The sequence below is a fragment of the Cebidichthys violaceus genome, unplaced genomic scaffold (assembly GCF_023349555.1).
Source record: "Cebidichthys violaceus isolate CVI_PGR_0920_01 unplaced genomic scaffold, fCebVio1.0.p SCAF_7, whole genome shotgun sequence".
NCBI lineage: Eukaryota > Metazoa > Chordata > Actinopteri > Perciformes > Stichaeidae > Cebidichthys > Cebidichthys violaceus.
This window is the reverse complement of record NW_027176927.1, coordinates 12,862,429-12,888,734: the sequence shown is the minus strand read 5'-3', so window position 1 is coordinate 12,888,734 and position 26,306 is coordinate 12,862,429. Positions and strand designations below refer to the sequence as shown.

General features: G+C 37.4%; 1 protein-coding gene across 2 annotated transcripts in view; it reads left to right on the top strand.

The window, feature by feature from the left end:
• col14a1a (collagen, type XIV, alpha 1a) overlaps positions 1-26,306 on the top strand; it is a 128,796-nt gene that overhangs the window by 97,506 nt on the left and 4,984 nt on the right. For both annotated transcript variants that reach the window (XM_068735801.1, XM_068735800.1), the window contains 11 exons: positions 297-350; positions 2,659-2,754; positions 3,110-3,163; positions 9,011-9,064; positions 13,241-13,294; positions 13,404-13,475; positions 16,192-16,227; positions 17,713-17,779; positions 17,943-18,134; positions 21,304-21,381; positions 22,404-22,559. In XM_068735801.1, the coding sequence (XP_068591902.1) occupies positions 297-350; positions 2,659-2,754; positions 3,110-3,163; positions 9,011-9,064; positions 13,241-13,294; positions 13,404-13,475; positions 16,192-16,227; positions 17,713-17,779; positions 17,943-18,134; positions 21,304-21,381; positions 22,404-22,559 (913 nt within the window). The remainder of the gene's footprint in view (positions 1-296; positions 351-2,658; positions 2,755-3,109; positions 3,164-9,010; positions 9,065-13,240; positions 13,295-13,403; positions 13,476-16,191; positions 16,228-17,712; positions 17,780-17,942; positions 18,135-21,303; positions 21,382-22,403; positions 22,560-26,306) is intronic.

Here is a 26,306-nt window from a genome sequence, read left to right as displayed (position 1 = left end):
TGGGGTCAGCCCGAGGTTTACAGCTCCAGACTGACTTACAGATGCAGCATGATAAAGTGCAGAGCCCAGAGGGGCAGTTTACTGCACAGATCAGCGTTAGCCTCTGTCTGTCAAAGTCATAATACATTTATATCAAAGACCTGTACAGTTCCACTTGTATTAGATCTTTTAAAATTAACTCAAATTTACATGTTTAAAAGGGAGTCTGAGGGATACACATTTTTGCATCTAGGTGCACAACTTGCAAACGCTGACTATGTCTTGTTTTTACAGTGTGTGTTTGGCCTGTGTTTCAGGGCGGTCCAGGCATAAGGGGAGCCAGAGGAGACCGAGGAGAGCCAGGAGTGACGGTTAGTGAAATGCACTTGGTTTCAGAGACCATTTATACTTTTGCAAAACCTTCAGCACATACTTATTCTCAAACAGAGTCATGCTCCTAACCGGGGAAGAAGAAGCACCCCAATAGTAATAGGCTGGTCGGACTGGATTTCTCAAACTGGCTAGACATTGGAGAACCTCATGATTTCACATTTTATAAGTTCAATCAGTTTTAACTTTACGTGAGGCAAAAAAGATGGGGTCAGTTTGAAACTGTAAGCGAATACACTTCGCCAGGTTCCTCAATGAAAATAATGGGGAGTTCACAAGACCAGCCACGACACTCGCTTATTATACATTTGACTCATAATCTAAACATGGTCCAAACCTCTACCTTCAGGGACAGAACAGCCCCCATCCCGATTAGACAATAAAAGGAAAAAGGTTTAGGGTGAGTAAGTAATGCCCCCTACTCAGAAACAAAGGGTCTTCTATACAGCGGCCCCTCCGTCCTACAGACTATTTTGGAAAAGCATATATCAGTTTTTTAGGCTTCCTGATCTTCCTTTTGGCCTCAGATTTGAGGCTCTTATCAGCACTGTTACTATCCTGTGCTTAATAGACAGAGTTCCAGCAAATCCTATCTTGAACTTTTAAAGAATGATTTACTGTAAAGTGTGCTTCTGCAACAGTTTTGCTATGGCAATCTGTTCCAAACTCTTACAAACTATCCAGCTGTGGCAGTCAGTGCAAGGCCTGATGCTGTCGGAAATTTCTCAATACCAATAGCCAATTCCCATGTTTGTAATTTAATCTTAGATTTTAGAAGATATGTTTTGAAGCCTTTCTTTTTTGAAAGAAGCAGCAGGGGTATTGCCACTACTGCCTAGACAGGCAGGGCTGTCAAGCAACAAAATAAACTTGTTTATCTCAACCAGATGTCGCACTTTGAAGTCGCTGAATGACAGTGTATCGAGTGCTCTACATGAAGTGGCCCACCCAGAACATAAAACTTAGCACATCCCAAGACTGAAACAAAGACAAAATCAAACTAATGCAAGTCTTTATCCAGCCCATATGTGTTATATTTGATGGGTGTAAATCTATTAGTTTTGGTTGAGATGTGGTTTCTGTCCTGCTGGCACACACATACTCTACAGTACATACGTACTTAATAATACATGCCTGCCAGATCACACTTGTCTAGCTCAGCAGTATTTGTACCTCTGCAGCTACAGCCAAGTTTATTTGAATAGTTGGATTATTCTGCTGGATGAGACCAGATCCTCCACGAATTCATCCTTATTCATTCTCACTAATCCATCTGGATGCATTACAGTATAAGCCCTGATTAATGGGAAAATAATGTGCAGTTATTAAAATAAACCTTTCAGTAATTAAACTTCAGTCATCGGTAAATTGATTCATCTGTTCAAGTTGTTCAGTGTATTTTAGCAATATTTAGCATTATTTCAACATGACCTGAGACCCCCCCCACCCCCCCCCCCCCCCCCCCCCCCCCACACACACACACACACACACACACACACACACACACACACACACACACACACACTGAATTAATTTAAGATAATATAAGAAAAACATGAAGCCAGTTACTGTATGACTGAACAATAAAACAATAAATAAAGCCAGAGTGAAGATTACTTTGGCTACCCCTGCTGCTGAGCCAACAAGCTACGAATGCTGCGAATCAGTGCAGGTTTGCAGGAATACCTCTTTTCTCACAACCATTGCAGGAACTCTGTCTGCAGCTCATACACATGGATCACATAAGCCGCCACACAACCTTATAGTAGATGGATAGACAAGTGTCTAAATTTATTTCCTGCTATAGATCTCATTATGGAAGCAGCCAATGGTAGCAAAAGCCCCCCAAGCATGTAGTGATGTTGACCAGAGTTTGTAGTTCTTAACTTGGTGGATATTTTATGTATTAAGTAGGTGCAGACTTTGAGGAAATGGGCACACATCCATTACCCAATCTTTTCATGTACGTCAAATATGTTTGATTTGTTATTTTTTACCTTAAATCTAACTTAAATGTTGTTTTAAGTGCTACTTTAGTTCCACATTGTTGTTACAGAAAAATTTCTACAGTGGTTGAAATGCATTTCATGAATATGTGATATTAATGAGCTGATGAGACGTGGAGGAGTTCACATCACATGATGCTCATTTGGAAGGGGAGCTTGCTCAGTGGTCATGGAATTAAAGATGTTCACATTTCTATTTTTCCTGAACACTTAATGGATTTCTCATCCATCTTGCTTTAAAGTTGACAACAAAAAGTTGAAATCCATTATGTTGTTTTCATAGGGACCTCAAGGGCCAGTAGGAGAGATTGGTCCTTCTGGACCCTCAGGACCACCTGGTCCTCAGGGACCCAGTGGTCTCTCTATTCAGGGACCCCCGGTAAGACATTGCTTGTGTGTGTTTGTATGTTCATATTCAAATTAACACCACAACTTGGACATTTCCACAGTTACTTGATAATTTTAACATTACAATACGATAATTTAGCTATCTCCCTCTCAAAACAAAAATGTGTGGCTCTACAATGCCACCATAAACTGACAAATGTTGACGTATGCCTCAAATTGACTTCTAGACATTTGAAGGATCTTGTCCAAAGCACGCTGAAGCTGTTCTGGGGAGTTGTGGTGGCCCAGCATCTTATTAAGATAACTGATGTTGGTTTTTCCAGTCCTTTAGCTATTGGTGTGACCATTAGTCCGACTGAGATGTAATGACTTTGTTTGTATTACAGGGTGCTGCTGGGGAAAAGGGAGAGAGAGGAGAGATTGGTCCAGCCGGACAAATGGTGAGACAACATTTAACAAAAAAGTACATTATTGTAAGATACAGAGGTGACGTGTGTGTTGGGGCTTGTTGAAATAATTCCCAACATCACAAAGTAAAGCCTGGAGGGGCATCTCTTTTTCAATTTCTCCTTCTGCTTTTGTCTTGACTAAAAGATCTAAGCAGTATTGGGTTATCACAAACCCAATAGTGTTTGTGTGTGTGTGTGTGTGTGTGTGTGTGTGTGTGTGTGTGTGTGTGTGTGTGTGTGTGTGTGTGTGTGTGTGTGTGAGAGAGAGAGAGAGAGAGTGAGTAAGTATGTTTCTAAATTGTTCTCCTCTGTGTGTATGTGTGGAGAACACAAATTAGTCCTATATCCATTATCACTGAGGAGCCATGGCCCTCCAGGCTCACATAAAAAATAATAATAATAATAATACATTTTATTGGTATAGCGCTTTAAAGGGTAGTCAAAGACACTTAACATGGTAAAAACAATGAGACTTGTTGCCCTATAAAGGCATTTCTGTAACTTTTTTTTATATGTTAGACCAGCCTAACTTCAAGATAGTTGTTAACTCTTTAGAGTGGTTATCTCTGTTATTTATTTAGCCCAGTAACTGTTGCTCCAAAGGCTTTTTTCATTTGTAATAATTGTTGAGGTGAACAAACCTTAAATGTAGAAATGTTAAAGCATGCAAATGCAACATAGTCTGTTTTCACAGAAATTCTGCATTTCTATGGCAAAATATTTTTTATATAATGAAAAAGATGCCACAAATGTGCTGCAATTTTACCTTTTTTCATTGCTTTTTTGAAATTACACACACAAAAACTAGAAATGAATACACAGCATCCACAACACTTCTGGTTATTGTTGTTTTCTTAAAAATAAAGGGCCACGAAAAAGGTATGCCTTCATCTTAATCCGAATTTAATGGCATGCAGCTATAATATTGTACAGCATAGTGTCTGAATTAACTACACTTAACAACAGTTTGGATTTGTTCTGCAGTTTTGTGAAAGAGTTAAAGACCAGGAGAGTTAGAGAGAGATGAGGGGGATATAAAGGTCCACTGTGTGTATATGTGTGCATGTGTGTGCAAGTGTGCATGCTAATATGTGTGTGTGTGTGTGTGTGTGACTGTTTTGTTGCTGGCACACACATGCACGTCGACACAGACACAGAGCAGCCTAATGGAATCATCGAGATGGGAATAATCATTAACAGCGTCTCCATTATTGGGCAGTGAACCAATCAGAGGTAATACTGAATTAATTTAATGGAGTTCTACTGGGAGCCCTGAACATTTCTAAGGACAGAGTCAATGTTCAAGTAACTCTGACCAGGAAAAACTTGAAAAAAGATTCTGTCATTAATTTGTCAGATTATTCTGCTGGATGATTTTTTTTCTTTTTTTTATTCCTGTAAAAAAATATATATTTCTTGACACATTGCAATGCTAACGTTTTGCTGCTACAAACAGTGGGTTTGGTCTGCCTCATACTTTAATGGCCCACAGCTGTTATTCTGCTTCATTAGAAACCTGCTCAGGTTGAAGTTGGGTAGAGCTCAACGTTCCAATATACATTTTTGTTAAGTTGTCTAACCTTAACAGGTGCAACAAGAGGGTCAACACACACACACGCACACGCACACACACACACACACACACACACACACACACACATAGACCTGAAAATAAATTTAATCGAGCTAATTGGGTGAAATGTGTTTTTTGGGGAGTTTGAGTCTGTGCTACTTTGATCCCACCAGACTGGTGAGTTAAATATTAAAAGCATCATTAAGGTAACAACATAAATTGTCGTGATGTAAATGATAACACACAGCACAATTCAGCTTACTATTATTGGGCTTACTCAGGCAACACTTTTTGTTAATATCCATTATAGTGGTATATTATAGTATGCTGGGCTAATAGGGAATATATATCGCAACCTATCTCATAAGGCTGTCCTTAACTTTTAACAGCACAAGTGAAATAAGCCTTGGGTAGCACAATGCTGCCTGCAAGATCATTTTCCTAATTCTTCTCAATCAATTTTACCGTCTTGGCTTTTTATCACCACATTTTTAACATCAAAATGACCTTCAGAGTTTAAATCAAGTGTACAAAAACAGATATTGTGCCATAATTCTTATAATTCTTGTACAATAGATGTCACAAGACATTTATTTTGCTGAATGTTCTCTCAGTGATTTCTTGTTCTTGTTTGAAAGTGGAGAATGTGGGAGCCAACATCCCTCGAAACTCTATCGGCTCTGTCACAGTCACACTAGATCCTGATGCAGCACTATTTGGTGCAGATCTGTCCCGCAAATACTTTTGCTTTGAGAAGTGAGCAGGGACCCTTTTCACACACAGTATTTATCTCGGTGCATCAGTTAGTGTTGTCCATTGCTGTGTTGTCTGAGGATCACAATAAATTGAATAAGATGGTGGATTCCATCAAGGCGATCAGCCCAGATTCACTAGAGGATGTTACAGAGCATAGGTGCTAACCAGTCTGACTTAGGGCTCAAGGTTTTCCTGTAATGAATTTTTCAACATCCATATATATTATTAGGAAATTTAACATGTGCTCATTTGGTTGTCAATGTTACAAGTTACCGCCTACACTCATAGTTAGAAGGTCCCGATCTTTTCATTTGCTGTTTCATGTCTTTATATGCCCTCTGATGAACCGACAACCGTTTTTTCTTCACGCCTTCGACCCACTGCATCCTGGAATAAGCTTCTACAACACTGATAGGGATAACACATTTCAGAGAACGAGTTGATAAACTCATTTTAAATTCATTACAAACAGATTTAGCTGCAGCCAAGCTCTTCATGTGGAGCTGACAGTGCAAAAGTTTTGATTTTGAGAGACAGCTCCTACATGGAGCACTATTATTTTCTTTCCACACCAGAGCACAACTTGTTACAGTCGCTGCTTCCATCAGCCGATCACGGGTCATGTCAAACTGATACATCGATCTGCCTTCAGAGCACACTGCAGACACACACACAGTTACACACATTTCATTTCATACTGTACTTTAGGATGGTGATCATCCTCTGCAGGGTATCTTTATCAATGTTTTAGAGTTGTGGCTTTGTACTGTAGTGATTCATTACTTAAATTATTTAGAAAATGAGTGCTAAAAGGGTCTTTATTATAAGACAATATTTTACAAAGCTAAATAAAATGTACTCTATTAGACAGATGTTTATTTCAGCACTGATGCAGATTAACAAACTGTTTTGACAGAGGCAGCTGTAAAGACAATTTGTTGTTTTGCTGAGGCTGATATTCATGTGCCTGGTGATTTTAGTTTGTTCTCTCTGGGTTTTTATCCATTTTTAATTACTGTTCTTTAGACTGGCTCAGTTTCTTTTGTTGACAGACTTAAGTAGCTGATTGGAAGTTTTACCACACCTGTTTAATTTTCACACATTTTATAAGAAGGGAATATTCAATAACCATTTCCATGAGGAGAAAACAACTAGTCTCTGAACCAGCCCACAGAGAACTGCAACACTTCCTGATGCAGCACTATCTAGTTCTCTCTCTCCGCCTGCATAGTCCTATTAATAAAAGCTGGCAGTGCTGCCCCGTGCCGCACTATGTTTCCGAGTAATAATGTGTTTTGTCAGAGAGGAATATGAATGTGTGTGTGTGTGTGTGTGTGTGTGTGTGTGTGTGTGTGTGTGTGTGTGTGTGTGTGTGTGTGTGTGTGTGTGTGTGTGTGGCTCAGTGGGGGAATTGTAGCTTCCAGGGCCCTGTTGTAATATATGAGGGACCACAGAGAATATCACAACTCTAAAACATCAATTACCTCTCCTGCTCTTTCTTTTCCTTTCCCTCTTTCTCCCTCTCTTCAGCTCTCTCTCTCTCTCTTTCTCTCGCTCTCTCTCTCTTTCTCTCGCTCTCTCTCACTCACTCTCTCTCACTCACTCTCTCTCTCGCGCTGCAGAATATACAATGTAACCTTGTCATCAGCGTCCTCCGCCTCTGTTTCAATTTGACAGTGAAAAATGCAGCTGCAATGAATAGCAAAGAATGTGTGTTTGTGTTGGTGTGTGTGTCCATCTCTGTCATCTCACTTTCATTCTGTTTATCTGTGTGTGTGTGTGTGTGTGTGTGTGTGTGTGTGTGTGTGTGTGTGTGTGATTGTGTGTGTGCACGTGTGCATAATCATTTTAGTTTTGTCTTAGAGGAATATAGATTGTGTGGCAATAATTTAAACTTTGTCACTTCTAGATGTATGAAGTTACCCCTCTTAGCCCCCATCTTACACTTAATCTGTGTGTGTGTGTGTGTGTGTGTGTGTGTGTGTGTGTGTGTGTGTGTGTGTGTGTGTGTGTGTGTGTGTGTGTGTGTGTGTGTGTGTGTGTGTGTGTGTGTGTCTTTAGCTCTGCGGCAAAGCAATCCCAAGGCTGATGTGTTGAATCAGAATCACTTGGATTCTGATCATTCAGTCCTTTGGCCTCGTTGCTCATATCATTCTTAAGTCCTGCCCTTGAGGCTCTGATAGGTGTGTGTATGTGTGTTTGTGTACCTTTTATCCTGTTAATGCATTCATCAGTTGTAACTCCTTATGAGTCCTTATGAGTTATTGATAATATAATGTATCTGTAATAAGGAATGAAATATAATTACATACATTAACAAATCTTGCACTGTTTTACTTTATAAAGCAGTTATCAACTGTTAATAATAAATTGTTAGTAGTATAGTTGACAATTACATTAATAAATACTTAAAAATGTTCTTACATCTGCCTATAACTACATTATAGTGTGGTATACTGTAAATATGTATTGATTGTTTGTCTACTGCCTTTAAGTGCTCAGTAGTGGGTTGTAGGGGTTTACAAGTTTAACCCCATAACCTTCTTATTCTTTTTATCAAGTCATTTTAATGTGTAATTGATTCTTTAAAGTTTGTATTTTCCTAAAACAAGTGAAAAATCTGTCAGTGCAGTCTGAATATTTCAACGAGTTTGCTGTGCATATTAACTTGTTTCAGGTAGTTTCTAAATCAAGTAAAACATTTTTTTTTATTATTCTTTGTTGACAGACGTAGATTTCTATAAACTTATTAAAAATGTAAGTTGTTGCACTGGCCTACTTCCCTGCTCTGTGTATGTGTGTTAAAGTCTGTGGATACATGGGTGAAAGTGGCGAAGAGACATTATTGCAGATGTCTTGGGAGAACGTACATCATCCGACATCTAAACAACGGCACATCATTAATCACAACCGGCCTGTCCTCTGTGACCCCGGCCTATAATTTGTCAGACCTTTTACAGTGTTAACTGTCCTGTTTCATGAGCTCTCCTCCACTAATACCGAAGTGCAGTGATAAATCACCTCAACACTTAATCCATGACTGTATTTTGGAATCGGCTGTGTTCATTGACCTGCAGAGAGGTGGATGAAGGAGAAATGGGGCAGGAGATGGAGCAGCAGGGTGGCCTGATGATATAGAGACCATCCTGCATCCAGAGTGTTAGAGGCTGGTTATTCCACAAATCACATTTATGACCACTGCTGTCAAAGCATCGTTGAGCAAGACAGCAAACCCTTATCTGTTTTGACCGTTTGGTTGTGTATATGATGCATTTAAAGTCATTCCTTTTTATGCTGTATGGAATTTGGCAAATGAAATACCTTGTAAAAATGACAATTACTATTCTGATCTAAAGAAAAAGTGTACATTTATTTTTAATTTATCACAAAAACTTCACATTTGCAGTTTAAAGCTACTTTTCTTAATTTTGTATTGTCACTAAATGTCCAGTGTCCCACAGGCAGTGTTGTGAAAGTGATTCAAACCTGCCTGTTTGTGTTTTGATTAGGGTGTTCCTGGAAGCTCGGGCTCCCCTGGTAGAGACGGCCCCCCAGGAGCAAGGGTAAGACAATACACTGACATTAGCTCTGTTGGTTACTGATACACAGTGTGGTTCTGGGAAATGTATGATATAGTATAGTGATGCATATAGCTACTCTACTGCAGTAATTACTTATATTGTCTACATCTCTATATACTGTACAGCGTTGTAGATAATATAGGTCTTTTAATTTAGTTTTGAGTTAAATGTGAATACAAAAAAAACACAAGATAATTGGTTTGTATGATGATAAAGCCATGTCTTTCTGCTAATACCATCATTAGTAGTTGAAGGGGGTGCTCTAAGAAATGAAAAAAGGACATTTGGATATAGTTTTGAGAAAAGTCATGTAAGCATAGCAATACATGGCAACATAGAGTTTTCTATTCTTTCCATTCAGTCCTTTCAAAAAACAAAAAAGAGCAATCACAAAGAGATAAAGTGTTTTTTAACATTGTTTTTCCAGCTGTGTACAGTATCTAAATGTTAAATGTCTCTTCATAAAACCATACAAGTCTTACCCGAGTTGAAGAAAACAATAACGTAAAAATATAGTAACTGTGGTTGACAGAGGAATCAGGCCTTATAATACCCACCTGGGCTGTAAATACCTAAACATTAACGCAGCCAGAGCGTAATGTTGCTGCAAGTAGAAAGACGAGGTTTTATCCAAACGTAATATGATAACAGAAAAGTTTTGCCTTGGCCTCGTTCCTGGCGAGGTGAAAGACTCTACACATAATCCATCAGCTGTCTGTTTGTTGGCTGACAGTGGTCCAGACAGTCGTTCCCTCAGTGGTAGTTTTCAGAACCTATAGTTTTCAGGCATGTCTTGTGGTTTCCTTCAGGACAATTGTCTGTTAACTGGGGTTTCTTATCCTGATGCCAGATAGATTTGGAGTTCATGAACTTTCAGCAAGAAAAGCAGTAAAGGACCAGTGTTTAGGATTTAGGTTGATATTTTTGCAGATGTGTGTTTTAATTTACTTAGAATGAGTTCTTCATAACTACAAAGGGAGCGGCTCCTCTTGACAGAGTCCGCATGTTGCACAGCCGTAATTTTACAGTTGCCCAAAACGGACAAACCATCTAGAGAGCTTTGCACGTTTTTACGTTACCTGAAGGCCACTGTACTTTTCCGACATGCATGTGAAACTGCAGTAACATTAGCCTCCGAGTGCAAAACCGTGGTTCTGCCAACTGCAGTCTGAGTTTAGTTGCTCCTAAAGAAGGGTTGACGAAGGTCTTGAAAGAAACCATGGCGTTACCTCGGGTTTGCGCTCAGCTGCTCATGTTACCATAGTCTTGGAAAGGGAAGGGGTATTCAGTTGGTTGCATTCTGCAACCATACTGCTAGATGACACTTAATCATACACACTGGACCTTTAACTCACAATCTGTTTTTGGTTTGCCACTACCAACCATAAAAATTACATTGATTATTACTTTTCTACTGTTGTTTTAATCAGCAGTGTGCGAGAGATTCCTGAGGATTTGATTACTAGGTTACCTGACTATAGCTTGTAGACATATGGAGCAAGGTTCTGTCTGTACACAACATGTACAGTGATATCTGAATATTACCATCTTTTACAAACAAATGTATTATTATCAAAGTGTGTGTTTCCATTTGGCTCAAGGATGTTGCTAAACTAGCCTCCAGTTTTTTTCTTCTGTTGCCAATAACCTGAATGCTGACACTAATCATATGATTACCTTAATAGTTCCTGTTATGGATACTAGAGATCTTTAAAGAACACTGCATTGGATTTACAAGGTAAATTCTTTGATCAAATCAAGTGGTTAGTGAGTCCATTTTCAAGTTACAACGTATAGGGATTTGAAGGAAAGAATATTTATCTAGAATATTATTAGATAAATATTCACAGCTTGATTCTTTTATGGTACGATTAACAAAGCCCAAAGAGTTCAGGCCTCAATTTTTAGAAGTACCACCCTACACTGAACAGACACAACACGGCAAAACACCCACACTCACAGAATACAGTACATGTAATCATGTGAAATTACTAATCAGGGAGCAATTTTGTCTGCTTTATATTTGGAGATAAACCCCCTTTGTAGCGCTGATTATGACAGGGCTCCCACATCCACATTTTTTTAAATGCTACATATCTATTTGTGATTGTTGAGACTTCTAGAAAAGAATTCGACCATGGGTATGTTTGTAATACCACAAAGAGATATTTATTTGTTTCCATAGGACATTTCAAATCAGTATTTTTACTGTTGCAGCAAAACTGCATCATCACAATCTGATGTTTCCAGCAGCATGCTCAGGCTGAATTCTCTCTCAATGTTTCTTTCAGTGGATGCATTGAAAGCAGTAGGGAAGGGGATGCAGTGAATACTGATAACAATCAATTCACAAGAGGTCATCAATGCAACAGCCATTTCTGTTATCACTATTCTTTTGACAGCGATATAGAAAGTACTGAACAATAATTATAGAAGCAGCTCTTGAAAATGAATTAATTCACAATGCTTGTGCTTCCTAGTCTGTATCATCCAATGTGTACAAAGCAGAACAGCGACAGCAGATAGCCCTTCATTGACTAAAACTAACCAGCATCGCACTAGTCCACTGGGTATAAACACTGTACTAAACATTTTGTAAGGTGTATAAAAGCCAAAAGAAGTCTGGCAAAGACTTTACTGCAGCAGCCAGTTAGATCATTTGAAACAACAGTAACTGTCTCCTGGGTACTTTATTTGTCCATATCACAGTGAAATGGATAACGGAAAGCTATAAATCTTTAGGCTCATATTACACAATGGTTTCAGAACTTTTTCAACCCGGGACAAAACTGAGTAGATCTGACTTCCTCCCCTCAAAAATACATGGTCATAAAAAAGTGCTGACACCCCTGTCATAACTCCTATATTTAAGATATACTGATGACTTGTTATCCAACATTGAGAAGTTGCAGTTCTCATAATTTTACCTGAGACGGCTTTACAAAGAAATCGTAATATAAATGAAAAGTTCAATCTTTTTAATAGAATAATCTTGTTAACACAGAAAGAACCTGCCCTTTGTTGGTGGGTATTTCAGTATGCACATAAAAATCTGTATCGGTAGCTTTCCTGTACACCATAAAACTGTTGCAGCTTGGAATATTACAGAAATTATCCATTTGCTTGAACCTGGCTTCCTGTGAGAGAAGGCTGGAGGCTGAATTTCTTATATGAATGATAGAAAAAGAAAAAGTTGAGTGTTTGGATTATGATATTGCCAGTAATGGGAATGTGTACAGTTTAACACCATGCTGACTCTCATCCAGAATGTATCATGTAATGTTTCTTTGCTTCACAGTGGACAATTGTGTAGCTTTTTGTGCTTCTGCTCAATTTAAAAGTAGTTGAAGAGACACTGTGAGACTTGAATATTGGGAGGAGCTAAGGGCTAGGGCGGGTGTCCATGTTGAAAGGGCATCAGCCTCAATGTGTGACCACAAAGTAACTTCAGACATCCATGCTAAAATTAAAGGATTAACTGAACCTAAGGTTAAGCTGTTTTCCAGGACAATCTGAAAATGTGTTTTAATAACACTAAATTTGTTCAGTTTAAATGGCCTATAAATATTGAGATAGATCAAAGCCATCATCATGTTATTATATATCATGTTATTATATGTCATACCTTAACAAAACCAGACTAAATACAGAATTGTCATACAGTTGGTATGAATGTGCTTTTAAAGTTAAAGCTCCAGTTTCATATTCACGCGTTCTCCTCAAACCACAGCATCATGGGGAAGACATTAAATGGCGGAGATGGTTTTAAACATCTTTAGGAGACTATAATACAAACTGTGAAAAACTCAACAGTCTTATTGTGAAAAAGCCAACAGTCAGGGAGAATGCACCTATGTTTTCTATAAACTGTCTAAAAGCAAAACCAAATATAAATGTTTGATTGGAGGCATTTTTTGGCAGACCTGGAGTTTGGGCATCAGACGATGCAACAGTAGCAGATGTAACAGCTACTGAGTTTGGTTGCCATCAGTAGCCTGGATGTTAATTGTATTAGAAAATAACAGTCTTACTGTCAGTTTAGTCTGGAGACTCACAGGCCATTTAGAAAGGGCTTGTGCAAAAGAAAGTTCAACCTACATTTATTCAAAGTGCAGCTAACGTTTTAATACACTAAGCGTTTTGATCTGCGTCTCACAGGGTCTGCCGGGTAATAATGGACCACAGGGAAGACAAGGGCCTGGTGGACCTGTTGTAAGTGTCTATTCTCTTATTATTCTTAGCATTCTTTTGTCTGTCAGATCACCCTGATACATGGGCCCGACTGAAACTTTTGCTTTCTTTTTCTCTGTTTTTCTCTCAGGGAGCCCCAGGAGCACCAGGAGCTCTGGGACCTGCTGGGTCAGCAGGGCCCCAAGGAGATCAAGGACTTCCTGTGAGTGAAAACTATTGTTTTATTTTGTTAAGAATGATGTGACACAGGAACTCTCTTGAAATGACTGTGAAAAGTCCACTCGATAGAGTTTGAGATAACTTGTCCAAATTAACAATGAAACAAGGAGGACATGACCTCTCCACTACTTCCTCCTCCTTCTGATTTCTCGTCTTTAGATGTTTTTCTCCCATCATGTCTCTCTAAATTTACAGGAGAACAATAATCTCACAGCTGAATCACAAAGTTACAGATTTGTTTAAATATGAATAACATTGTGGTTTGATTCCAACGCAAGGAGCTCACACAGATTGTTTATTCTTCTCCTATTTGTCCTGTTTTTCTATCTTGACTGGAAAGAGCCTGGTATTTTTGGATACAGTCCTCATTCTAACATTATATCCAATGTATCATTTAGTCAGAAATTAGTATTACCAATACAACTTATTTCTTTAGAATATCAAAGAGGCAAATTGTATTGAACAATAATGAATCTTTTGAAAATCAAAATATGAAGGTTCACCTTTGATTCTAAACGTACAGTAAGTCAGTTTGTTAAGCCCGACAAAATAATAACAAAGATGTGCACGTGACAGAGAAGGATGCAGTGGAGAAGATGTTGGGTTCCAAACTTTGTGTAATGCTAACAGAAACAGATGATACTGTGATGCTGGTGACAGCTAATCTAGTCTTGGGTCAGCTCTGCAGGCCAGAAGCAAAGTTTGGCTCAGAGAGGCAGAGCTATAAATCATGTACCGAAACTCTCTCTCCCTTGACACACACACACACACACACACACATACAAACACACGCACGCACGCACACACACACACGCACGCACATACAAAAAAAAGACGAGAGGGATCACATCCGCCTCATCTCTATGATGTAGAAGACACAGTCACCCCATATGCATGTATGAACATGCAACAAACAAACACAGATACAAAAAAGCAAATCAGATCTCGCTTTCCTGAGAAATAAACTCTTAAACATCTTAAACTTTGTTTCAAAATTCACCTCAACATTAAATTGCTAATTTAGTCCTCTTTCTGCCCCCTGCAACCCTTCTCTAGGTTTCTGCTGCAAGATTATATTTTGCTCTGAAACAAATGTTTTTTATCTGAAATAGCAGCCATAAAAATCAGCAGGGAACTTTTTGCATTTTTGACTGACCTTAAGACGTGGAAATCATTCCAAGTTGGTTTGTTGAGGTGGACACAAAAGTGCCACACATCTGTCCTACTGCTATGACCAATTCACTAAAGGACAATGGATTTTTACCAATCAAGACAAGATAAGAGTGTAAAGATGCTGAGTGGCAAAACTTAAAGCACTCTCCACAATTCTTGAGTTCATGTTCCAGCATCTAACGTAAAATCCCAAACTGTTTGGTTGTAGAAATTACAAGATTAATCTGTAAATGTTATGCTCTATCTATCAATATCAATATGTAAAATATATATAAAAAATATTAAAAATATCAATAAAACTTCATAATACGGAACAGAACACAACATTTTATTTGTAGCTTATTATCAGGTCCGACCTAGACAAAAGACTGTTTCTGAATGTGGTTTCAAGTGACTCAACCACCTGAGGTTTCTTTTAATTTATATTGCTTGACTTGGTTGCAATACAACTTATGTTTGCCATTTACAACAAAAAAAAGCAACTATCTTCTTGGGATTGTTTTATCAGTCCATACTGAGGAGCTGTGCAAGAGGAAAATCATAAAGTTACTTCCCTCTGCGGATGAACTGTGAAACATTTTGAGTGAAAAAACACTGACTCTGTACTTTGGACAGATTTTGCACATACAGGGCACAATAGGAAGATAGTTTTGATAAAATAATAAAAGAAATCAGATTTGTATGAGAGATATTCCTGTCTTTTTCACACTCAGATCCAAACTTTGGCTCCCACACAGTTTGATTTGGGTTTCCCATGTCACACGGATAAGACAGTAGACATTTATATGTCCAGGAAGACTTTAGTGTGGAGACCTGCACTCCAATTCAGCAGCTGTGCCAAATGTTGGCACAGGCTTTCTATCATCTGCAATATAGTGCACACCCTCTATGATATGCCAATCCTGAACACACCATTTCTCATCGTTCTCTATCCATCAACCCGCTCAACACACAGCCAGTCAGTCGGTGGTCAAGGACATGTTTCCCCCAAGATAAACAAGCTTTTATTCAAAAGCTGTAACAACATCAAACTGATATGTATCATATCTGCACATAGTTCTGTGGCCAGGAAATAGTTGTCTTTTATTTGTCTCCGGATCATAATGCGTTACACTGTGATATGCATTGACTGGCTTTATGTGCTTGGCAGGTTTTTGTGTGCGCGTGTGTTGTGATCAGATATGCATCTGTGTGTTTTACAGTGTTGGCAGTAGCAGAAAAGAATCCCATCCAAGCCAAAGAATTGCTCTCTGTTTGTGGGCACACATGCTTTGGGGCTTATGTGCGTGTTGTCTTTCGGACACAAAGAACCTGGACACAAATTTAAATGCATTTAGTCATACCAGCTGTTAGATCAGAGAAGAAAAAAGTGTGTGCGTGTGTTTGTGTGTGAGATGATAAGGCATAAAGAAAAGGAGAGAGATGGAGAGTAATGAGGTGGGACCATTAAAAGGAGGGAGAGAGACTATTTCTTAGTACACATCCCAGTCAAATGTTAATTCTCCTCCTGTGCTTTTGTGTTCCAGGGTCCTGCTGGTACCAAAGGTGATAAGGGAGAAAGAGTAAGTCATTCCACTTACACACTTCAACCACTGTTTAGGGCAAATCATTTTTTACTGCTCAATTATACAGTGGATATATTGTTATTTTGCTGAAACAAAACTCACACTATTACTCACAAATACTTCACACCCTTGTTTTGAAGAAACCAAATTATGCTCTAGTTCCTGTTACTAGTTTGTCTTTTGCACCAAAATTCACTTGATTTCTCTTTTTCGCTCCCTCAACCTTGTTTAGAGCAAACCAAATGAAATCAGTGTTCATGGTTCAAATTTGCAGCTGAGCAGGGTCTGTATTTCTGCTGACACAGTAGCCGGGCCATCACCACTGCTTGAGAGACATGCAACTTGAATTGAACCTGTAATTCCTGTTTCTGCCCCATTTTATCAACTGCTCGGGACCTTCTACCTCGCTGCGGTCAATTTTTGTTGGACGACTCAACATGAAAGACTTAAAAAAAACATGGCATGAACTTTTGTGAGGTTGCCCAGTTTGAATGAAGCTGGTTAGAATCTTGTTAGTATCTTGTAGTGCACATCTACTTTAAAATTTATTTCAAAGGTAATTATATGAATGGGGGGGAAGTAAACGTTTGCTACAAAGCTTTTTTTCCTGATATATTTTGGGATATACACAGTAATCAGTCACATCATTCATTATAAACATCAGTTTATCTGTGAGACCTTTTTCGTTCAAGATGCTGTGTCTTGTAAACTTATTAAAAGTCTAAACTCCATTACACCAAAGCAATAAGGGTCTAGAGCCAATTAAACAATTCAAAATCATTATCTTTTCAATGGAATATTTTTTTGAAGGGGTAATAACTAAATGTATTGTCTATAATCAAATCAGTATATTGATTGTACTTCCCTAGCATGGATCAAGAGCCAAAATCGCTGGATATACTTTACACCACCTTTCATTAGACCCTCCTCTTGCCTCCTAAAAGCCCAAGGAAAGCTCCTCCAGAGCCACAGAAGACGTTATTCAACGGTTTTCATGGGTTGCGTAGTGGTCCTTGTGACAAGTAAACTGAACTTTGAGGTTAGGATTAAAAAACTATCAGTTACAATTTCAGTCCAACAGTTAGAAAACCTTTTGAAGTCATCAACTCAATACCATCTCTATTTTCAGGTCACTAGAAGAACAATTTTATATTAAGTAAGGCTCTTCATACAACAAGTTAAGTCTCCAATAAAAATGACTCATGTCAGATTTCACAGCCACTTATTCTAGCTATCAACTCAAATAAAAACAAAGTATGTAAATACTTATAAACCTTGCTCTCATCTGCTTTGGCCAATATCAATATAAGGGGCATCAGAATATGGAATAAAGGTAGTTACAAACATTAAAACACCCATCCACCAATTTAACCACTGGTCTGAGTGTTTATGTAACTGTGGTTGCTCAAATTGAAGAGTGGTATCAGTCTATTGTGTGGTTGTATAATATCAGATCATGAGCGCTCCATATTTGTTCTTCAGGGTGATGTGCAATCCCAAGCTGCTGTGCGTGCCATCGCACGGCAGGTGTGTGAGCAGCTCATCCAGAGTGAGTAATCAGGGATATTTACGCAATAACACCAGCATGTTATGAAGTACAGTTTCCCTGCTGAAAATGTTTTATCTGACCTCTGCTGGCTTCATTTCTCACCTGTGGTAAAAATGCTAATTCTAAATCATTTCGAATCATTCTCCTCCTTTCCCTCCTGCAGGCCACTTGTCTCGCTATAACTCCATACTGAACCAGATCCCCGTCCAGTCAGCAGTGTCAGTCCGAACAGTACCCGGACCACCTGGAGAGCCAGGTAGGAGAGGCCTCCCAGGAGCTCAGGGAGAGCAAGGGCCAACTGGTAGGCCGGGCTTCCCCGGCACCAGCGGCCAGAACGGACGACCGGGAGAGAGAGGTGAGAGAGGAAGATGTTTAAGGATGTGTCTGTGAGTAAAGACAGTTATTTACAGGATGCATAACACATGTCGAGAGAAAGACGGGCAGAGGAAAAATATACAGGGCAATTTCCCTACGTATATCTCTTATTCTCTCAGAAATATACAGACTGATTACTAATCATCATCAGTCCTTCACTGTTTGGGTTGTGTCTAGACACTCTGACTGCATGCCATTGTTTATACAAGCATTAGAAAGAGTGGGGAAACATTGAAGTGTTTATTAGATTGCTCTTACTGCAGTGAGCAGGTTATAGTCTCATCTGAACTCATAATAGTCGGCTAGAAAATAAGATGACAAATAAAATGTGGAAAAAAATATTTGCAGTATAGAAGTATGGTTTACTAAAACACTGTCTATATGGACACTTTGGCTTATCTTTTATTCAATGTTTCATGTTGTTTGGGGTGTAACAGCATTTATTACAGAGCTGACAGAAAATGATGGGAGCCGTTACTGTCCAAGAGGCTGTAGAAAATGGGTTCAATTTAAAGTCATGCCCACTTTATTCTAATCCCATGCAGTTTTGATGACGTTAGTCATCACACATGAATAATCATTATTTTGATCATTTCCCAAGTTTTTATTTAAATTTAGCACCAAATCTGTGTAACAAACCCAACAAGTGGTGCAACAACATATGCAACATAAAGAGCATGGGAATAGCCATCATATTCTTCCATCATAATGTTCTAAGCATCTCAAATACATATCCAGGTTCCTAGCTATCAGATGATGTATACCACTTCTATGTGGCATATGCTTACTTGAGCTCTTTCCCTAATTATCCCCTGCCCCCCCCCCCCCCCCCACCCCTCAAAAAAAAGGTAAAACCCGGTCTATATGGTTCTCTGTGTTAAACCCCTAGAACTACTGGGGATAAAAAAAAGTTGTACACAAGGCTATATTTGGCTTCAGAGGGAGTGGAGCAAAATTTGATAAATTCCCTTAAAGCTAGGGCTGTAAATCTTGAGAAACTAGCAAGAGTACAATAGATTTTAGAAATGATCTAACCCAAAAAACCCAGCCCAGTGTTGCCAACTCTTTTCCAATGAAAGTATCCAGCAGCACCATCTCCAAAAGTTTCTAAATCTCCCCCAAATTGTCATTATGAACGTAAACATATAGTGAATGTAAACAACAAGCATTGTTAGTACTCACAGCTGTCAAGATACCAGCTTGTGGCTCAGGTGACACGCCGTGAGTGCCGAATGAAATGATTAGACAAGCTTATTACAGTCCTGCAACATCCACAGATAACATCATTTTCTTTTTCCTTTTTTTTTCAGAGCATTTGATTTATTGAATGCTGTCGGGATGTTATGCGAATTAGAGACTAATGTGAAAAATGTGTTTAAAGATTACCAACCATAGCTTAAAGTGATGGCACTGGACTCACTCAGAACTGTCTAAATTGGTGGAACACCCTTAAAAATACCACTATAATAATGATTGCAGATTGAAATGTGCCAATACAAATATTTAATGGTCTGACAATCAAAACTTATCATGATTTACAATATTGACAATTAGACTTAAAAATATTACAAACTATGAATACTTCAATGTCTTCAAAAACAAAACAAAACAAAACAAAAATGTATGTAGAGCTTATGTAAAAAGGTGTTCTGCAATATAAAATGTGTTTCAACAGTATACATGGATGTAAAACTTTCAGCACATTTTAAAACAAAACAAAATAATGGGAAGTTTAATAAAACCCACAGGAAAGTGTATGTCCTTTGCAAAATGTGTAGGTCAAGCAGCGTTGGAGCTCAATTTCATCTTCACTTCCATCTCAATTTCGAGCAACCTAGCCATGTAATTTGGACAAAGATTGTTATTGTGACGGAACTGTTTAAAGCTCTGGTGTGATAAATGTTCCTTCTTACAAGTGTCCAGCTGGTGAGGCAGTGTTAAATGCATTACTGTATGTAAAGGGATGCATTTTCCATGTCAACAATAACCAGAGGCTTTTACTGTGAAAAGAGCTGAACGTTTGTCACAGTTTGAGCTTCAACTTTTCTGCTTGTTACTCACAGTCAGGGTCAGAGCTCTGCAAAGTTCAGTCCAGGCCAGAAGGCAGTAACTCCGAGATCCATGACGTAATTCGCCTGCCACTAGTCTTTACTGCAGAAACAGCTTTTATGAGGCTCAGTCTTCATCACTAAAACATGCAACCCACACTAAAAACCCACATACCGAATGAGCCTGCACACACGGAGGCTTAGGAAAGCTGAGAGCAGCTGTCAGGAAATGTCCAGCATGGTTACCTCCCCTTTAGTAGTTCAGACCTTTGATTCTACCCAATAACATTTACAATCTGCAGCCACCACACACACATACTTTATTTTTTTATAGGCTGAGCTGAAACCAGAGTAGGCCAAATATTATAAAAGACATATAGCAGGCTTAAGAAAAGTAGACATGTTATTATTAAGTCAGATAATTCTAGAATGAGAAAGAAAGTCATGTATATACTGACCATGTATAGTCCCCATACAATATTGTCCTGAATATAGAGAGACTATATGGGTCAGTTAGTGGCCATTGTAGAGAAAATATTACGAGACGATAAAAATAAATATTTTTTATTTGCGGTAATGTAAAATGTTTTCTCTTGGGCCCCACTGCTTCCTCTTTACCGATGCAGGTGATTAAGGCGGTCATGAAAGCAGCATTAAATGAAATCTGCAGATCATCAGCTTTGTGTGTTTCTCAAATATTAGAGTGCATCCAACAACAGCTGCACCGCTGGACAGCGGCACAGAGCCAAGTCTGAGTTTATCATACATTTTATTAGACGGACCTTCCACGCATAATTTGTCCAGCACATTTCTCACAAAATGTGAAATGTAGTTCTGATGTTGGGATAGAAAGTGGTGAAATACTTTTTTTTTTCTTCAGTGAATGTGTTAAGTAAACATACCAACAACACCATGCGATTGATGCCAAAATGCAGACGCATTTACAGCAAAATTAACAAAAGGGTTGGGGATCACTGCTTTAATCTTTAGAAATGCATTATATGTTATAAGCTTATTATATCTATAACTATAGCTGTCAGCTAAATGTAGTGAATACTGTGTATTTTTTTGATACACGTTAAACTCTTTGTGTGTTTTCAGGTCTTGTGGGAGAGAAGGGAGAGAGAGGGAGTCCAGGAGTTGGAAGTCAGGGACCTCGAGGACAATCCGGACCTCCAGGTAAGATACTGACAAACCTACACACAGTTCTGAGCATGCTCAATAAGCTAAACCAACTGAATCCATTCTTTCTAGTCTTGGTGCTCAAATATAATTTGGAGGCGCTGTAGCTGCTTCAAAATTAGATGATTTAACTTTATTCGGAACATTTCTTTGTGGTGTTTTCCGACTGCGACCAAGCGGGAGCTGCCATAGAGGAATGTTTTCCATTGTGTTCAAATGTTTCAAATATTGAAACAATATAATTGCACAGATACTCAATGTGTTTTGGATCTGCGTTACTCTCCATTAAATTGCTGTCTGAGAAAAGCAAGCAGACGTTTTGGAGCGTGAATATAATTTGCTGTATTGATTTCCCTGTGTGAAGTTTGGGGTTTGTATTATGAAAATATCTTCGTGATGGGATTTACTGTTTACTGTTGTGCGATCAATACTCACAGAACAAGCTGACAAAACTACCCGGAAACTTTTCTATTATCAGATAACTGCTGAAAAAATTCCAAAACTTCAATATATGAAAAAGGAATTCTTTTCTGAGAGAAATGTATAGGGCAAAGCTCTCCACCTCCGTCTCTTCCCTGTGCTTTTCTGAAATATTTGTGGGATGACAATTTTTGCTCTTGGCAAATGAAACTTCCCTAAAAATATTGATTTCATATTTCAGCTAACTGCTGAAGTGAGTCCTGATGGAGCACTTTCTCTTGTGTAAACAGAAAACAGAAGCCTCTGGCTAAAAACTGTGCTATTCCTGCTTCTGCCCTCAGGACATTAACTATTATCTCCCTCATCCAGAAATGACAATCACATCTTTTCTGCCATGTTGTCACAGCAGCAGAGAGTGGGATTTAGAGGAGATTGAAGAGGTGATATTACAGTGACAGGATGTAGCCTGGCACATTTTCAGTTTATTTTCCTTCCCTCTCCTCTTTATGCCCTCTCACCAGGCGTCACACTGGCTGTTACTTGATGACTGACTTAATGTATTCGACCATCTTTAACACAAACTTTTCCTCCATCCTCAGGCCTTGCAGGTGAAGGACGGACAGGCAGCCAGGGCCCCCCTGGTCGGCCTGGTAATCCGGGGACACCGGGGAGGTCAGGGAATCCAGGTGCCACAGGACCAGCCGGCCCGCCAGGATACTGTGACCAGAACTCCTGTCTGGGGTACAACGTCGGAGGTATACACTAGCATTCATAAGCAGTAAACATCCATTGAATACATTGATTATAAAACACTATAATATAGTCGTGATATCACAACATTTTGTTTGTTATATTGCAGTATTTTTAACAATTATAACTTCTCCTATGAGCATGCCTTCAACATACTGTAGAGGGTATCTCTATATAATAATGATTGGAAAAAAAAATTATTCTTGGTCCTGATTACGATTTCCAAATGGAGCCATTACAGAAAAAGTCTAGTAACCACTGCTGTGGAAAAATTAACATAAAAGCACACATGTGCACAGTAGGTCAGGTTCCTGCAAACAAAAACATTTTGACTGGAATGTTTTCCTAAAAGCAATCAAAACACAAAATATGCAAAAAATCTTTGTTTAGACTCAGTGACGATATGTTCTTTTGCAACTGAGCATTAACTTTAATCTTTTGCGAGTATAAAACACTGAAATATGGTTTTCACAGTGACAGTAGGCTGTGAGATAGTTATTGTTCTCATAAAGCTCTCAAAGAGTTGGAGAACGATCTAGCATTTATGGTTGTTCCACTGTGAAGTTTATGTATTCATGTCCACACTTATAGATTAAGAAATGAACTGTGTCCAGTCAAATGTGAATCTTGCCGATTATTCTCAACCTTGCAATGATTAAATGTGGCCTCTCTGCCTACTTTAAAGAAAAGTATAGAGTATGTGTAGTACTATTGTTCCTTTCACAGCAGCTAGATTTTGAAGGGATAGTTCAGTATACAGTTTAAAGCTGTGGATACAATGCCGTTAGCCTCTCATATCTCAAATATTGGATGTCAAGAGATATAAAAAGTCTCTTGACATCCCTTGACAAGAATAGTATGCCATAAAAATGTCATGATATAGTATGCTATTAAAAAAAAGTAATTAAAAAAGTCATATAGTATGTCACAAAAAAATCCTTAATATTTCAGACGTGTTTCCTTGTGTATTCTATCAAATGATTGTGTATGCAGTAATGTTCCTGTGCAACACAGACACTCATATGAAGTTGAAGGACTGTTTTCTCTTTGATAAATGACAATCCTTAATCCGTGATGAACATTGTTTACTTGATTGCTGACATCTATGCAGTGCTTGCTAATTGGTGTGATCATACCTTATTAGTTAAGCGTGAAATTTGTTGTTTATATACTTGCTCAAAAGTGTGTGAATTGACTTGGATATGAAGCTTCCGTAGTGCAAATAGTATGTTGAAAAACGTAATAGTAGTCATAGTTTAGTATGTGAAAAAAAGTCACAATAGATGATGTTCAAAAAATGTCATGAAAAATCATAGAATAGTATGTTGAAATAAATTCTTGGTATAGTATGTTGAAAAAAACATCAAGAAGTCATATTATAGTATGTGCACAAAAGTTATATATAGTTTGTCGAAAACAAGTCATAGTTTGTCAAAAAAAACAGCGTAGTGCATCGCATAAAGTCATACTATGGAATGCTGTAAGTAGAAGTCATGAAAGAATCTTGGCATGACGGGGTGCCTCGTAGCTAAACTGTTAGAGTGCCTGCCCAAAGTACAGACACTGAGTTCTTACTGCAGCGGCCCGGGTTACAATTCAACCCACTGCTTTTTGCTGCTTGTCGTACCCTATATCCCCCTTTCCTGACTATCACTTGTACCATCTAACAAAGGCAAACTGTGTAGTGTAATCATAGTATGATATGTCAAAAGAATATATAAAGTCATAGTATGTGGAACATTTTTTTATAAAAAGTTATAAGGAGTATGTCAAAAAAACCTCAGTGTTGGAAAAATATAAAAAGTCATAGTATAGTATGTCGAAAAAAATGAATTGTATTTTATGTCGAATATAATAGGTCTAAAAAAGTCATAGTATGGTATGTCGAAAAGTCAAACTATAGAATGTCATAAAAACGTCATAAAAATCCATCGTATAGTATGTCAAAAAAAGTCATAGTATATTATGTCAACAACAATATTTTATATAGTGTGTCGAAAAAAAGTCATAATAGTCAAAATATCGAATGTCGAAAAAACGTCATATAAAGTAATTGTATAGTTTGTCAAAAACAATTAATTGTATTTTTGGTAGAAAAAAAAGTCATAGTGTGGATAATAAGTCATAATAAGTGTATGTCGAAAAATGTCAAAATATAGAAAAAAGTCATAAAGTCATGGTATAGTAAAGACATACTAAATTTTGACTTTTTTCAACATAAAAACAATAAATGTTTTTTGACTTTTTTCGACATACTATTTATGACTATTTTCGACATACTATTTATGACTATTTTCGACATACTATACTATGACTTTTAACTACTTTTTAGTACACTATACTATGACTATTTTTCGACCTAATACACAATGAACTGTGTTCGATATATTATACTATGACTTTTTATGTTGTTTTTTCGCCATTTTATATTATGACTATTTATTCATTTTTTAGACATGACTTTATTTTACATACTATACTATGAATTTGTATGACTTTTTCGACATAAAAGATAATTAATTGTTTTCAACATTCTATACTTTTACTTTGTTTGACATGCTATACTAACTTTTTTATAATTTTTGTCGACATAAAATACAATGAATTGTTTTCGACATACTATATAGTATGACGTTTTTTGAAATATTATACTATGTTTTTTTCGAAATACTATGAACATACTATACTATTACTTTTAATTGTTTTCGACTTACAACTATAAAAAGACTTTTTATGTTTTTTCGACATTCTATATTTTTACTTTATTCGATATACTATACAATAACTTTTAGACATACTACATACAATACTGTGACTTTCTATGTTTTTTCAACATTTTATATTTTGACTATTTATGACATTTTAATACAATTAATTATTTTCAATATACTATACTGTGACTGTCATGACGTTTTTTCGAAATTCTATACTTTTATTTTTGTTGACATACTATACTAAGACTTTTTTTTTCGTGTTGTTCCTTACTGTTATGATGTCATCCATTTTGTTCTTATTATAAATGCTTTTATTGTTTCTGTTTTTACCATGTAAAAGGGTTAGATGTCGAAAAAAATCATAAATAGTCAGAATATAAAATGTCAAAAAAACGTCATTAAAAAGTCATAGTATATGTCGAAAACAGTTCATTGTGTATTAGGTCGAAAAATAGTCATAATATAGTCATTGTATAGTATGTCAAAAAAATTCAAAACATAGAATGTGAAAAAAATCATAAAAAGTCTTTGTATAGTATCATTGTTTTTTATGTCGAAAAAAAATTATAAATAGTCTAAATATAGTATGTTGAAAAAATGTCATGAAAAGTGATAGTATAATAAGTCGAAAACAATTCATTAAAAATCATAGTATAGTATGTCAAAAACAATTAAATGTATTTTATGTAAAAAATGTCATCAAAATCCCTTCTGTATTATGTCAAGTCATGGTATAGTATGTAAAAAAAAGAATAGAATGTCGACAAAACTTAATGAAAGTCATGGTATAGTGTGTTGAAAACAGTTCATTGTATTTTTGTCAAAGAAGTCATAAAAAATCAAAGTGAAGAATGTCAAAAAAAGTCATAAAATGTCATAATCGAAATGTCAAAAAAAGTATGAGTCTAATATGTCGAAGAAGTCATAAAAAGTCTTAGTATATTATGTCAAAAAAATCATAGTATAGTGTCAAAAACAATTCATTATATATTAGGTCGAAAAAAAGTCAAAGTTTAGTGTGTCAAAAATAGTCATTGT